This window comes from Varroa destructor, unplaced genomic scaffold (assembly GCF_002443255.2).
Source record: "Varroa destructor unplaced genomic scaffold, Vdes_3.0 BEIS01000001.1, whole genome shotgun sequence".
NCBI classification, from domain to species: Eukaryota; Metazoa; Arthropoda; class Arachnida; order Mesostigmata; family Varroidae; genus Varroa; species Varroa destructor.
The window spans coordinates 39044555-39061257 of record NW_019211454.1 but is presented as its reverse complement, the minus strand read 5'-3'; the positions used below and the strand labels follow the sequence as shown (position 1 = coordinate 39061257).

Here is a 16703-nt window from a genome sequence, read left to right as displayed (position 1 = left end):
TACAAACGTTAAAATTCATTAGCAATTTAAAGTTTGAAGGATCTCTTGCGTAGTTCACTTACAAAATAAATAGAGGATTTCAAGGCCGAGAGTCAAACCGAGATACACTTTTCGCTAAATTTTAATCTTCTAAGTATAAACATGAAGCCTAAGATTCTTTCGCAGTCGATGTCTACATAGTTTTCTGAGGCCTTAGCCCCCGTCTAACCACTGCCACATCCCAAAGAGCTGCAAATAGTCGATGCTGGCGGATTGTATTTCATTGAAAATAGATGGTAGCAAACATCTTTAGGCGCACGGAAATAGTTTTTATAATAACTAACAGCCAAGTATAGTAGACCCTCATATAGTTCGCATACACGCAGTAAAGCTTGACCTGAAAACCGGAACCTAACAAGCGAAAAGTTTTTACGTAAAAGCCATTAGAAATTGTAGTATACATTGATTCGTATTGAAACAATAACGCATATGTAATCTTGATGGCAGGTTTGTTCATTGCGTAATAACTATTAACATTGTATATCTAGTTTCGAAAAATATACCTGCAGCCCTGCCAGAGCATATGCACCATTGATAAAGCATTAGCACCTATTTTTCTAATAGCTATCTCGATTTGTAATACAAACAACCAATATAATAGCAGAAAACCATACGCATGTAATAAAATCAATACTTACTCCGTACTCGACAACGAGTACGTCGATAATCGACCCGATCACAGTGATCAGATCAAATGTATTCCAGGAATCCTTGAAGAAGTTCTACAAATGAAGAACATTATTTAGTTTAATTAGGAACCTGTTCTGATCGCCGAAAAAAATGTTTTATTCGAAACTAAAAAAAACTAAGCCGAAAATTGATGTGTTTATAAATGTAGCTAGTTGACGCTAAAACTCGAGAGGTTTTGTTCTGATCTTTCATGTGCCTACTAACAGCTGTACATAGTAAAATCGAGAAAAATGTTCTCAATCAACAAAAGACACAATGCAAGATAGTGTTTCGCACAGAAATCATACGATGATCCCGCAGCTTTATTGCAAGAATTTTTCACCATGTCTGACAGCTAGTGGCACCTTCCACTTGATTAAGTGGGCAGTTTAATAGGATCCAGAAGGAAACAGCCTAGGTGATCACGTGTGTGCTAGCTGTAGGTCTAGAAACGATCAGTGCACCTTGGACCTTTAAGACAGAATCGTATGCTGACACTGTTGCTCACCCGGATTCCAAAGGCAACAAGTTTTAGAAGTGACTCAACGGTGAATAGGCCTGTGAATGTTGCGTTGAGATAATGCAGAACTCGCGTGAGTTGTGGTGGTTGATTGTGGAACTGTGAACGGAAACGCATCAACATCAAGCTAAACATCGGCCATGTTCGATAAAGTGGGTAAATTGTCATGCTTGTTACTGTATCTGCATGCTTGGAGATGGGGAATAATACGATAGATAGGTCGAGTCCGGCAGCATAGTGGATGCTTAACACACGTCAATACGTTTTGCGAATCCTACGTCGTAGTTCGTAATGTAACGGTTTCTAGTGCTCTCGAGATACGTAGAGATTCAGCGGTGGCGCCGCATAGAAGATAACATTGAGGTGCTGCATTAGGCATACGGGTAACTGTGGTTTTATCTAATAAAACGCACTACATTCTTGAAAAAAAAACGTATAGATTTTAACAGCAAAAAGGAAATGATCGGATCGATCGGTGACTCATAGCATACGTCATGCATACTTACTTTCATCATAAGTAGAACAGTGTTGAGCACAATCAGTAGTAGGATAAAATATTCAAAAGGCGTTGAAGCGACAACTTTCCAGACTTTGTATTTGAAGGTGGTTTTGTTCTTGGGCATATACCGTTGAAGAGGTTTGGCATGAATCGAAAAATCGATGCACGATTTCTGAAACGAAATACGTAACGTGCATCTTTATTAGACCGGGATAAATAAGCTTCTAAACGTATATGGCAAGTGACAAACGGCAATACCTCTCTTACCAGACCGAAGTAATTTCTCCTGTGTTTCTTTTGGTGATACTATATATACGCCGTTTTTGGACGGAGACAAAAAATAAGGCACAAGTAAAGGCAAGCCGGTATCATTCACAAGTATCCTATTTATACGGCACCATTGAACGAACCTGGTTTTTGTCTATTTCTCCTTCTTCAAGTTCCTTTTCGCCTTGTTCTTGAAATGTGATGATAATCAACGCAACGAATATATTTACAAAAAAGAACGGAAACACGATGAAGAACACGATATAGAATATAGACATCTCAATTCGATATCGAGGCACGGGGCCCTTGTCCTCGTCCGTCGAGTCCATCGAGTTTTGTAGTACCTGAAATGTCAAGTATTTGAGGAGGTGAGACATGTGCATGTCATTAGTTTTTATCATTACTTTGCCATTACTAGTGTTCTATAGGAGGCTGACCTACTCCAATGCTTACTATACTTTACTATCAACGAAAAATAGATTCTTCGTTGGTTTTTTTCTATAATAGCCATCCGGTCACTGGAATAGCGCTCACCTGGGGCCAGCCTTCGCCGGTCTGCACCGTGAACAGGGTCAACATGGCAGCCGATATATCGTCATAATGAAAGTCCTGACGCTTCCACAACCGCTTCATCACCTTGGGCGGCTTTCGAGCATCGCTGAACTCGAAATATTCACCCCTAAAATCACAGGTATCATGATAAAACATCCGAAGTAAACAAACTAAGGCTGCCCAAACTTATTACCATAGTTACTTTAATGAAAGCCATTTTGTCAACGACTCAAACGACGAGATCGAAAATAACTATATATTTCGAAAAAATACCAGATACGAGTGTAATATAATTATAAATAAATAAGTGCATATAATTCTTATTGTGTCTTTCCCACTTACTGGCAGTCTTTCTTGTATAGCATAGTGTGGTCAGAGCAGAAGAAAAATTTGCCATTGAATAGCTGCACGGCGATTACGGCGAAGATGAATTGGAAGAGAATGTACACAATGAGTATATTGAATACGTTTTTTAGTGAAGTCACAACGCAATCGAATACAGCCTTCAGTTTAGGCACTCGTTTAATTGTTTTTAATGGTCGCAAGACTCTCAGGACTCGGAGTGATTTGATCGTACTCAAATTTTGTCCGGTTGAACTCCCGCTGAAAAACAATAAGCAATTAAATGCACACACACGGCGCGGGTATTTTTGTTAAGTTCTTATCAAGACTCTCGCACCAATGCCGCTAGAGGACGCACTGTATGGCTACAGAATTCCACAGGGCAAGCCGATAAGATCAGCGGAAAAAAAGATATGTATCTGTCATTTCTAGCAGTCTAGGGTGTCTGTATATATTGATCATTTATTTGGGAGAGAGACTGTAGCCTAAATTACTCCCCTGCTCGACAATCTATAATTTAGTGAAATCCTTATATATTGTAGAATTGCTAAGTTGAAGCTAAATGTTTTGAGTTCAACGTCTGACACAGTCGTTAGGCGCCCGATTAGACGGCTGGCTCCCAGCACGTAACGCACTGTATACACGCTTGAGTTCGAAGACCACCGCGTAACTTAAGCAGCCCAAACAAACGCGCCCACCCACTGCGCCATCATATTATGAAACTTACGCAAACGCGAATGCAATAAGTGCGCATATGACAACGACGGAGTCTAGGATGTTCCACAGGTCTCGACAATACGAGCCCGGATGCAAGATCACCCCTTGGTCCACGACTTTTAATATCATTTCCACCGTGAATACGCCGGTGAACGCGTAATCGAAATAGTTTAGAATCTTGTTCGAGGCCGATTCTTCCTCGACGGGATCTTCGGCTGCAAGAGCTATTGAGCTCATTGAGATTGTAATCATGATGAACAGATCGAAGTAGGCGAGATTTACCACGAAGTGAGCTGCTCGCCGAACTCTGAAAGTATCGAAACGATCGACGCGAGGCACGCACTGAGTGAATGAATGATGGCCAAGCCATATGGTCTCCAACAGGTCATTATAGAGACCAGGGGTCGCTTCGGGTTTCTCCAACGACAAGCAAAATACAATTTGTACGGAGAAAAAATGTTGTATCATATTGACGTATTGTTAATTCCTAAACAAGTTGATCTGAACATTGCAAGTTAGATTCAGAACATATATTCTTAGGGAATGTATCGAAGTCATTATATCTAGTAATAAGCAAGTTTTATTTTAAGGTATGCTAGCCCGATGACTTAAGGTGCTATCTGCACTCAAGCTATGAAAGGATGTCACCATCACGTACGGATTTGTTGGAGAACAGATAAACATGGACGAATACGGTAGCATTGGTTTTGGGCCTGTTGCCTCCTCATCCTCGTCTCCTCCTTCTGAAATATCAGTTAAAAAAAGACAAAATGGTTCAATTCGAAATAACTAATTATTACGTCTGATCACCAGCGAGCTGATATATGTACAACAAACTAACCTCAAACGTGAAATTTAACCGTAAAGAGAACTCACCAGGATTAGTTTCTTGGTCACTGCGAAGTAAATAAAAAATCAGTATGTTAGATAGCAAAACAACGAATAACTTCATCTCCTTATCCAATCATTGCTGGTCACGTATCGCAGATCAAGCTAATGCGAACAATCAATGAAATCACCTAACCGTATATATATGTCATCGAAATCTACTCTTCTACCCTTTCATACTAGAAGTTACTGTTTAATTGCTACGTACCTGCTTTTACCCTGAGCCGAATTCGAGGCCTGCGATGGGGAGGGGGGACAGATGTTGACCTGAGGCCCGTTCTGCCTCTGAAGGTCGGCCATCTCTTTTTCTAGTTCTTCCTTAGCAAGCTTTTGCTGCTCCATCGCGTCCTCTTCTTCGGCGGCTGTCAACTCCTGGGCGTTGGCCAAATTGTCGACGGCGATGGCCAGAAATACGTTCAGTAGTGTGTAGTTACCGAACATGACCAAAATGATAAAATACAATGAGTAGATCATTCCGCCGTTTATTCCGCCTTGACTCTGGATCCCTCTGTACATCACTTCATTCCAATCTTCACCGGTCAAGATCTGCGAATTGGTGACAGTCAATTTTTACGATTAGATAGAGAGCCGATTCCAACACCTCTGTATGATGCGCATGTCTTCCGCTTTGGGGCTATTCATTCATTTGGTATAATACTATGATTTTCAGTGTGAAAAGCGACGAATACAACCGACATAGAAGAGTGAGAAAACTCAATTTTCTGTGTTCTTCTTTTTCGCGATAGAATCGTGGAACATTCATGTCGATATTACGTTGTAGCTGAGTTGATACTGACTTGAAACACGGTGAGCAAAGCGATCGCGAAGGTATTGAAGTTGGCTGGCGGGGTGCCGTCGGCGAAGTTGAAGACTCCACCGAACAGCTGCATGCCGAGCAAGGCGAAGATCAGTATGAACAAGAACAGCAGAAACAGCAGGGAGATGATGGACCGCATCGAATTCATAAGTGATATGACCAGGTTACGGAGGGAAGACCAGTATTTGGTGAATTTGAATATTCGGAGCAGACGCAGGGCGCGCAGCACAGAGAGACCGAATGATCCTTCTTTGAAGGACGACCAGATCACCTAAATGACAAACGACATGGTGATGAGGACGCTGCGATGATGTCATTGTCGGACAGTGACAATAGTGTACGATAGAGAAGCGACGGCCAACAAGAGAAGGCGACGGATCAAATTTTTATAGAAGGCTATGTGCAATGGTTAGCATGATAAATACAAAGGTTTACACAGATGACGGCGAGGAGAAACAATTTCAAAATAGAATTTCTGTCATAGCAAATCACAGTGAAATTACTAGCGCCATCATTGTCTACACATGTAGATTAGATAATGTTTCTGAGTGGTACGGCATTTGCCGATGATTCAGTATCCCCACATGATTTCGAAAGGGTTTATAGTTGAAGTGTGCTGAAGCCACCACAATCAATCGGCTTTGCTCGATTGTATATGGAGCTCTGCACAAAACAATAGAATTTCTTTTGTAAATTTTCCAGATTTGACTCGGCTCAACCTAACTACCGAAATTTCGATCGTCTTATTGCATTTTATATTAGCGATCAAACATTTTGATCGATTTATTTACCTCAAAAATGCTGCCCGCGATGACCACACAGTCAAATCGGTTGAAGGACGAGGCGAAGTAGATGTGGGGTCCAAGCGCGTATACCTTAATTAACATCTCTGATATAAACAATCCCAGGAAGACATACTCCGCATATTTTAGAAAGGTCTCAAGCCACTCCGGCTGCTTATGGTGTTCTACGGCCACACAGGCGGTGTTCAGAAATACAAGCACGATCACGGTCCAGTAGAAGGGCTGCGTTTTGACAACGCGTCGGATCATGAATCTGATGGCCAATTGATCACAATCACGTATCGCGTGCAAAATAAATAAGAGTAATTACGCAGTGAGACCTACAAGCATTGAACGTTTTCGCAAGAGGCGAACACCATCGAACAACGCGTGAATCCACTTCACAGCTCAGAGGTAAACGCTGATAGATTATAAATTGTCACTAGAGAACTTTTTTTCATAAACTGCACGCTTAATAATACAGTTTATAATGGTAGATAGATAATTACGCTGTACGCGATACCTACCGAAAGCGCTTTTCTGCGCGCCCGAAAGCACCGCGGTTGTTGGAATTTGTTTTTAGGAAGGATCCTTAAAAGAAAGTGGAAAGTTAATTGTTGCTCTGGAATCGGTTCGGTATCGAGCTACCATTCCAGCAATGCAGTACTCTTGGCCTCATCTCAAGGCAATTAGGCCACAACTTTTTCTATGTACAGGCCAGAAAATATCATAACAGATAGCAGCCATCAGATAAGCTATAATTTATCAATTAATATTATCTCATAATGCAGAGACAGGCACGTATAGAGACAATGCAGAAGACCACAAATACGAACTCAAACAGGGTAGGTACAGACATCCTATAACATGCAGTACGATACAAGCATCATATTATACAGAGAGAAATATATTATGAGCAAATTTGAAGCATGGATTTCCACATTTCATGGCGTTAGCATACAAAAGGCAGTATACATTCGAGTACGATGGTACTCCGATCTTCTATTGGATGGTGTTCTGCTAAAACCTCACGATACCTTCGAGCATTCCTCGAGGTCATTATCGGTAACTTCAGCTTTATCGTTCTAACATCATTCACAATTCAATTCAGGTTACTCGCTTTATTTGTTCTTATGATAATTTACTTTACTTTTTCTCTCGCTGTTTTTTTTTTTTTTCATTTTAACAAATCTTATCCAGGGAGCACGCAGCCAACATCGTCATTCAAGTGGCCCGATACAGTTGCAATACAGGATTCAACCGTATTGCATCGTTCCTCTTGCTATGGACTATGGCAACAGTCACATCATCTAACGATTAACAATCAACAGTCATGTGCACAGTCCACAGCGTGGCTTGTAGCTCAGCCGTAGAAGTGGCAGCATCAACCATCATCCCAGTCAGATTCGGTGCAGGGGTGACAAAACTTTCATTTCAGTCACAGTCCCGTCTAATAACAGGGGTAGCGTTTAACAGAAGATGGCTAAAGCAAGAAGATAGTAGGTAAATATATATGTAGATAATTTAACAGCTTTTTGGATTATTGCTAGTACGTATGAATTGTACGTCTGTTCGTCTGACTGTTGTCTGTCTCATTGTTATCGCAAATTTTCTCTCTGTTTAGTACAAGCGATATATATACATATATATATATATATGTGTATATATATATATATATATATGGCCGCCGGCCTCTGTCTTGCGACAGAGTCCAGTTCGGCTTTGTCCCAACCGGGCGCCAGAGGCAAGTCAGTCACCTTTCCTAGACGTTTGGTCTGCATGGCCACCAGCATTTTTTGTTGATCGTGGACGGATCGATGCGCGGGCAGGAAACGTGTGAAGCACGATCGGTGGTGGAAGAGATGGAGCAGAAAGGTGGCCGAAAGCGTACGTCAGAACGGAACATCGTTAACAATCGGCCATCCATCATAGAAGACGAACGAGACGACGTCAGACGAGATCGGACCAGATAATTGTTGGACGCCGATGATGAGATCGAGTGGTCACGTGGTGGTCGAGTCAGCGAACAGAGCCGAAGTACAAGAAGAGTTCAACCAACGCCAAGGCCATGGTTCATCAGCACAATCATTATCGTGATCCTCGATAGTTTAGTTATTAAATGGTTCATTCGTACATTGTGTGTAAATGTCGGGAGAAAATGTTTCAAGTTCTACATCCCGCACCGCCGTCAGGCATCAACTTCAGACCAAGGGGGGTAATATATAACGAACTTTGAATAAGACGATCAGAATTAGTAGCCAGGTGTCCCCAAAAAAAATAAATAAGGCAATGAATAAACACCATGGCCTATTTGGTCACTGTACGGGACTTTGCCAAGAGTAAACGTGTCAAACCAAGCGATCAAATGGTCAGGGTGTAAGGAACTAAGAATCAATTTTAGCGTAGTAGAGGGCCGGTTTTAAAGGTTTCAAATATTTAACGCAGCTAGAATGTTCTGGCTATATTTTCAACAGGTCTTCATGTCTAACGGGATTCGCCTTTACTTTTTTTCTTTTAGATTCTGACTTAAATAGAATTGGTTCTAACTTTAATTGGTCTGAATTAAAGTAGGGCCCTTCTCTATTTTTCAGCGCCTTCATCGATTCTAACTATATGAGCATGTGCTTGGAATAACTTATTCGGTACAACATCGAAGACTTGCTCCCGCTAGAGGGTGTAAACTTGTGCGGGATATGTCCAATAGATAGAGACACCTCTCAAAACTAAAAGCATTTTTCCTTTATTTCAGAGCTTTTCTTTTAAGCTTTGTTGGGTGTAAGAAGATACGAGCGGATACCGACGGTGTCTCCTTTACGTATGTGTTAAATAATGCTCATCTAAATGTCTTTTGCTAAATATGTCAATGTCGACTATTCATGTTGAGCAATACGCTCAGAAGACATGCTGATTTAATGAAGTGATTTAAATATGATTATCTGTTGTATTATTTTCTGTCTTTTATAATTACTCTAGATAAATAACATTGTAAGTTACTATGTAATATTACTATGGCAAATGCTCTCTAGCATGTTGAAAACTGTGTTGAAATGCCGTCACACGTTAGCGATTATGACTACGGATGAGGGGAGCACTCGACGAAGATAAATCAATACGAATATTACTAAAGCTACAAAATAGCATCTGGCACAATTTCTAAGATTGTCAGTATCATTACTGCTTGCTGATTCAGTCATTGAGCTATCTTTGGAGTCGAATGATGATACGCGGTAAAGATGTTAATGGATAGTTTTCAAAGATCTATCAAGGAAATCGAAGCTCAGGCTTGCTTTTTTTAATCCTTCATCAATCGTAGACAGAGCTGGATGGTGATCAGATTGTTCAGGCAGAGTGCATCAGCTCCCTCAACAATACCGGAAGCTGTTCGCGGTAAAATACGATTATTCACAGCCTGTAGTAATGATGCACTGACTCAACAATGGTACGATTATATTTTAGTTATGCTTGATCATTGTCATCATCTAAAGTACATAAACGGTGGAGCAATGCCACTTGCTGCGCAGGGGGGTGCGCGGCTTGGGCAAGCCCACATTCAGTATCTGTCCTAGCAGCAAATTCATCTTGAACACAGAATATCGCGTGGTTTAATTTGAAACTCATAAAAATAAAATGGCATCACGTTACGATACAAGTTCGAATATCAGCAAGTTACGATACTACTGTTCTAAATACTAGATAGAACGCTAGATACAACTTCTCAAATGGTGGCTAGAGAAGGTTCGCTAGGTTAACTTAGTGCAACTCTTACGACGACGCTGATAACTACAAATAAAAATGCACCTGCCATGTAATAGGAGAGTAAGGGCAGGGAATAAAAGGCTTGTCATATGTATAGCACACGATCATCAATTTGGCAGCTACGAGAACATGAAACGAAGGAACGATGAATTAGTGGACGGCGGAGAAGCAAGATCGGATGGAATAGGGAAACGTGGATAGATGGATGGATGGATAGTTGACTATGGAAACGGAACTACTGGCGCACCGCAGATGAAAAGAAGGACCGAAGTTGGGTGCCGTAATAGAAGTTTAGGTGATTATAATGGAAATCCGATTACATCTTCTATAAAGCGTGCGAACAAATGGATACGAACTTCCGAAAGGAAGAGGTGGGTCAGAAGCGCGGGGCTGTAGCGAACGGAACAGTGGAACAGAGGGCTCTGTTTGCAAGGGAAAACGAATCAGGTTGAACTTTGATGGAATACATTTTCACGTAAAGATGCATATATATATATATAGATGCTAAAACATAATGTTGGTGGGTAACAACGGGATGAACATTTATAATTATAGATAACTGTATTCTGTTGGGAAGAAGCAGGAAAACATCAACGGAAAATATGACGAAAAGGAAAATTCAGCGATGGCGTTGACGAGAATCAGAGTAACAACAGTCGTAATAAGTAAGTATAACAAACGATAACAACAACAACAACAACAACAATACGCTGAGACACCAAATTACAATGATACAACGACAATACAGGTAATTGGCAGATAATAGGTAGGCGCACACGTAGTGACCTGCAAGGGACTACTCTGCGTCGCATTAAAATGAGCCTCAGAGAAAAATATAACTGACGGAATAAATTCCCGAGCCATATGCGAAAAATCCGATGTAGGATGATAGCAAGATGGCTGTAAACATGTGTAGGGGGAGGAAACAAAATCTCGCGCAGAAAATTGTAACTAGAACAGGAAAAAACAAAGAGCCAGATTTCGATAACCTTTAGGGACATCTGTTGGTATATACGTAGATTGATCGAATAGAGGCAATTAAATAAACGTATCATTGTCATTACCATTATCACTGGAGCAAACAACAAAGACAAGGCGCAGGGCAGTGCACCTGAACGGGTAACTGTGCCGCGATACTCATGGTAGATTTACTTAGATATCGTTAAGGCCAATAAGAAGTTTGATGGATATAGACGTATAGGAAGAATAACATTACATAAAAAATGACGAAAAGTTTACATCAGACGGGTCAATGACACATCGAAACATTCGTATTGGAGAAACTGAAAAGTAGACATAGGTCACGAGGAAGGCAAACAATTAAGATAATATATTATCCTGCCGTGAGGACGGGAACCAAGTATGACACACTCAATGAATCATAGAATTACGCCGAGCATGGAAAGTGGCGGATTTGTGGGATTATGGCGGTGTGATAACTAAAAGGAGGAAACGAACAGGTGGCCGTACATGCGGGCGAACCCGTTATCTTCTTTTCCATAAGAAAGAAACCACTCCACTACTTCGGATACACGTATGAGTTACTAAATAATAAAGGTTTGGGTAGTGGTAAATGGAGGTAGGATGAGTACGCGAAAACGGAGAAAGAATATGGTCATTTCAATCAGATACCATAGAAGAAAAAGGGCAGAGGAAAGAAGCCGGTGGGATCGATACTATTGTATATAGATACATGAGCCAGTGAGAAATTCGCGGTCTGTTGTTTACCTTCTCCTGTTTCGGATTCTGTGTTGGCCGCAGCGGGTCGAAATCCGAAGGGTGGAGCAGATGAAACACAAGTGAATCAATCAAGTGTGGATAGAAGATTGAAAATTAGTGAGTGCAGTAGCTCGTGCCCAATGGCCTGGCTAAACGGTGACTAGCTAAATATAGGCTGATAGATAAAATCATTGTTGTGCGCCGGCAACAAGAAGAACATAACCTAAGCCGACGTCATCATCGTCCCGCTAGCTTGAATCGATATTTCTATCGGTATATATCGAAATTTCTATCGGATATTGCTATACGGTATATATAATAGTATCTATAGTGGCAGTCAAACGTTCTGTAAAACGTAGTGAAGAAAAATTCCGGTTAGAATATAAAGTAGCATGTTAACAAACCCAGAGAGCGGTGATTTCGGCCTGGCTTTTCCTTGGCCTGCTAGATACGATTTCAACAGACTCTGTTTTATCTCTTTTCGTTTCTGGGTATATACACTACCGGTGCTAAAAACATTATGTTTGTAAGAATCTACTGTGAATATCTAGACAGTAGTTTCACGGCAGTGTTCTTCTATGATGATGATGATGATGATACTGATGGGGCAAGGTACGAACTTCAGAGCTTCACATGATCCTCAGAAATTGAGCCCAAGTGAACGCGTCGTTACGAAGCGTCGACCCATTTATTGTTGTCAGTGCTAGACATTAGTGGATACAATAGTTCAATAAAACGTGAGGAGTGTAAAAGCGGTCGGCTAGTGATTATTATTTGCTCCAGGTTTCTTTCGTAACGGTACACTGATACGTGAACCAGCCCAAATTAGATACTGACTTTTGTATATGTTCGAGCAATAACGGCAGTGTCTGATATTCCGGTCTGATTGTTTTTCAAAAATAGATTGAACGTTTATGTTACACCGCAATTTTCAAGCTATGCATGATTGAGTAAGTGATGGAAACGTTATCCATCGAAAAATAAAAATGTATTACATCGAATAACGACGTCCTGGCTCAACGATGAGTAGAGGAATAGCGATCAAGGAGCTTCGACCTCGGTCGATTACAGTTTGTAAGTGACTGATACAATAATATACTTCTATATTAGTCTTTTATAAATGAGCAACTAAACGTCAGCTATTTTATCGCTGATAACAGCGATTAGAGCCAACTAAGTCTTTTCACTATTGTTAGTTATTTACAATAATAGAATTGATTGAAGATGGATTACCTTCATCTTCAGCGTCTTCCTCGTCTTCTTCCTCTTCTTCCTCATCAGTGGATTTTCCGCGCATATTTTTCATTTTGTCGCGTTTGGCGGCGAACCTGCGCCGGGCTGTGTGCGCCCGAAGAGAGGCATGATCATTTGTTTTAATGCTAACTATATGAAGGCGAACATACACTAACAGGCTACGAGTTTTTAAATAATAGTGTTTTTCAATTGCACTGCGGAGTAGAAATGGGTACGGACAAGAAGGACTTTCGCTAACGTGACGTGGAAGCGTTAGAAGATTTGGATGCTTACCTTCAAGGATGTACAGTCTCTCTTCCTCAGTGGTGCGTTTTTCAGCCAGGATAACTTCCTCTGAAAAAAAGCATCTCCTTTGTGTCAGCCCCTAGGTAATAGTCACGGTGAGACAAGCTTTTCTTATCGGTTAATCTCTTTGTTGTAGATTCACAGACGTCTTTTGTGAGACATTACTTTTAGGTATGGGTTTGCAATGTATCAAGGCAATATAAACTGATAGTCCGTCAATTGTTCGACGAAAATCGAGACGTACCGGCTTTGCATATCCACTCCACATATCCGTCAAGTTCCCTTTCCAGCTGTTGCTGCCTTCGGATGCGGAGGAAAGCTTGACGGTTTTCGACTTTTTCTCTTTCTTTTGCGAATTCTCCACTGAGTACACCGAGAACCAGATTGAGCATGAAAAATGACCCTATTATAATGAGTGGCACGAAGTAGATCCAGTTGAAGGCATTGCCCATTGCATCGTTCGTCCAATACAGCATTTGCGTCCATCCTGCACAACCGCACGGAGTAGTATATTTTATTTATTAGGGTGCTATTGGAAAACTTTCATATTAACTAATATATGTGTTCTGATTAATGTGGTGGCCGAAGTTGGGCTAATGAATGAATTAGTGGATAATTTGTGGACCAAGAACATCCAGGTCGTGTTCAGCAATGAGCTCTGTAAGGCTGTGAACTTATATAAACTGGCCGAATTCATAAAGCATGCTAGTTAGATCATCACATAATGGTTTTGTTTCATCTCTTTTTGAAGATCCTTCGAAGACGTGACAAATACAACTTCAGGACGAGGACGGCTAAGATCATTGAGTTTACTTTAAGATAGTTCAGCTTCATTATGGCAAACAAAATTAAGCGCTTTCGTTCGTAACATTGAGAAAGCATATCGATTTATGTACGCACCTTCCATGGTAATACACTGAAATACAGTCAACATAGCAAAGAATATGTTGTCAAAGGACGTGATTCCGTAGTTAGGACCATTCCAGCCTTCTTTGCAGAACGAACTGCTATTGTCACATTTGAATGCACCATTTGGTACGTTGGAGGCAATTACGTATGAATAACACGGCGTTTCCTGTTCGCCCTCAGGAACGATATCCGCTGCAATTCAACAATACACATATCGACGAAAGTCTGGGAATTATTGTTACGCTGAAATGGACCTGAATTATAGAAAAAAATTATACCAAAAATAGCTCTTTCGTGTACAAAATTGTTGTTTACTTTCATCTTGTAGAGACACACCATTTATATTTTCCATATATATCAACAAGATATTGTTGTTATGCCAGCGAGACCGGTGAGAGATTGATTGACACTTAGAAAAGCAAGCCATTTCGAAATTAACCGAACGAAAAAATGCAGTTGTTCAGCGTTCTATGAGCGATATTCTATTTTGCTTCTATAATGTACGACGTTATCCATTGGTAAGTCACTAGAGATGTAACAAAAATGCTTTTTGATCTTCGGCATACTGGATCTGATTGACGAAACCGATCGGAGAATACATACGGCTCAATAAACTACTCAATAAGGGACCTATGCTGTAGTGATCTAGTCTATCGGTTCTTACTACGCGCAGTGTTGTATCAAGCAGCACCATACAATGCAAATAACGTAATAAATATCAGTAGCCGACGAAACTGTTTGCAGCCACACACTTGTGGCGGGCTTTAGTTCGTGTAGCTACCGAAGGTAAACCGTACCGAAGCGTACCGAAGGCACGCACTGCACGGAAACGAAGCAAGGTCAACGTAGTACGATTTGTTCTGTAATATATATATATATATATATAATACTATGGTATAAAATTACAGCCCAACTCATACAATGAAACATTGTCAATTGCTTGATTCGACGAAGGTAACTCGAACACTTGAAATGTCCGTATCCGAAATACCCAATATCCTAACTAAAAAAATAATTTCCACTTAACTGAGTTACTTGAATGAGGCATGCAAGCGCCACAAGGGCAATTTGAGGCTCACCCAGTATTCAATGAAGGGCGTAACCGGCTCGATAAGGATAATACACTTTGTAAAAATGCACTAACTTCCTTTAGATGGAAAACTAAAGAATAACCATATATTAGATGTGCGGAAAGAGCAAAATCTCACTTGGATCTTCTAAGCTGTAACAACTTTTGTGAAGAATTCCACTGTAGAACTCCAGACCGATGATGGCAAAGATGACAATCGCGAACAATACCAACAAACCGATCTGGAGCAGAGGTGCCATTGCTTTGATGATTGACGACAACACAACTTGTAAACCTGTTGTCAACAGATAGCACAACTGTTAACCAAGACTATATGTGCAACCTTCCCCTATGGACCTGAGTCGAATAGAAATTGGTATCAAATAGGACCATTTTCTCTGCCATTGGAAGCATATGCAAAGTGAAAACGAGAGATTCTTTGATTCAATAAGACAAGTAAAACGTTTTTTGACAAAATCTCAAGCTAGGCTTCATTGAATCCATATAGGCGTTATAGATAGTATATGAAATACTAATGGTCCACTCACTTGGGATACCCGACACCAGTTTCAGGGGCCGAAGAACCCTGATCGCCCGTAATGTTCTTAAATCTAAGTCCATGTTGTCCGGTATAACAATCGTAACAAGCCTAAAACATGGTCAATTACATACAGGTATGTTTATACTTACTACTCTTATACGGTAGATTGAGAAAAAAAATAGAATTATTTGAATCCGAAAATTACGTTGCCAACCTTACGGTATCGTGAACTATGCCAAGGGCATAAACACTTGCAATTTCATATATCAATCAGTAACGGCCTGGAACATACCCTGATGCAACAACAACGAAGTCCATCATATTCCAAACGCTTCTTAGGTACGACCCGCTGTGCAGTATAAGTCCTAACGCTAAAATCTTTAATGATGCTTCAACACAGAAAATTGCTAAAAAGTATGGTTCTGTTTCTTCCTGTAAGAGCAGACGCAAATTAGTTTGTATTTATAATATCTACATTGAAATTCGTTGATTAGTCCATTTTCAAACATAACGCCCTTTGGAACAATGAGCTTCTTACGTTTCCGGGTATTGGCAACCATAAATATGTGACTAGCACTATTGCATAAAGCGGATAAAATCGAAAAATCGTCTGACTAAGGTACAGTATAGTACCTTAAACAGATGTACAAAGATAATATGTGTAACAGACTTATTAAGTAAATGCAACATTGATCGCGCTTACTTAAGTTTTATTTACATGCAAATGTATTGGATAAAATAGGTTTTCGAGACAACAGAGTTAAGCTTGATCTTACTAGTTTCTGAGCAAGTGGCGTTCGGTCTCCCTTAGGCAGATGTTCTTCGAGGGCGAGAACTACACAGTTGGCGATAATGGTGACGAGCACCATAAATTCAAAGGGTGGCCACTCGATGAGAAAGCGTGTACATCTTCGTAACGGGTTGTCTTCTGATAATAAGAAGAGCGCCGTGGGACCTTTCTCCCCGGGCTCACGCGCCGCTCCCTTCTTCTTTTTAGTCATGTCGAACTGGCCTACGCCTGCGAGCGTAACAAACAACAAGCCTTATTCAATATCAACAATAGAAACAGGTGAGTCAG

The 16703-nt window shown here is 40.7% G+C and overlaps 1 protein-coding gene across 2 annotated transcripts in view; it reads right to left on the bottom strand.

Annotated features, from left to right (window-relative positions):
* The window catches only part of LOC111246667 (voltage-dependent calcium channel type A subunit alpha-1-like), an 86532-nt gene that overhangs the window by 13314 nt on the left and 56515 nt on the right, over nucleotides 1–16703 (bottom strand). For both annotated transcript variants that reach the window (XM_086978132.1, XM_086978133.1), the window contains 23 exons: nucleotides 16402–16643; nucleotides 15918–16057; nucleotides 15633–15733; nucleotides 15224–15379; nucleotides 14007–14207; nucleotides 13351–13593; nucleotides 13095–13154; nucleotides 12801–12905; nucleotides 11577–11594; nucleotides 7850–7867; nucleotides 6620–6683; nucleotides 6102–6366; nucleotides 5291–5581; nucleotides 4702–5039; nucleotides 4482–4501; nucleotides 4264–4348; nucleotides 3616–3912; nucleotides 2889–3149; nucleotides 2529–2673; nucleotides 2138–2338; nucleotides 1735–1899; nucleotides 1217–1327; nucleotides 678–761 (listed from right to left, as the gene is read on the bottom strand). In XM_086978132.1, coding sequence (XP_086834258.1) covers nucleotides 678–761; nucleotides 1217–1327; nucleotides 1735–1899; nucleotides 2138–2338; nucleotides 2529–2673; nucleotides 2889–3149; nucleotides 3616–3912; nucleotides 4264–4348; nucleotides 4482–4501; nucleotides 4702–5039; nucleotides 5291–5581; nucleotides 6102–6366; nucleotides 6620–6683; nucleotides 7850–7867; nucleotides 11577–11594; nucleotides 12801–12905; nucleotides 13095–13154; nucleotides 13351–13593; nucleotides 14007–14207; nucleotides 15224–15379; nucleotides 15633–15733; nucleotides 15918–16057; nucleotides 16402–16643 — 3611 coding nt within the window. The remainder of the gene's footprint in view (nucleotides 1–677; nucleotides 762–1216; nucleotides 1328–1734; nucleotides 1900–2137; nucleotides 2339–2528; nucleotides 2674–2888; nucleotides 3150–3615; nucleotides 3913–4263; nucleotides 4349–4481; nucleotides 4502–4701; nucleotides 5040–5290; nucleotides 5582–6101; nucleotides 6367–6619; nucleotides 6684–7849; nucleotides 7868–11576; nucleotides 11595–12800; nucleotides 12906–13094; nucleotides 13155–13350; nucleotides 13594–14006; nucleotides 14208–15223; nucleotides 15380–15632; nucleotides 15734–15917; nucleotides 16058–16401; nucleotides 16644–16703) is intronic.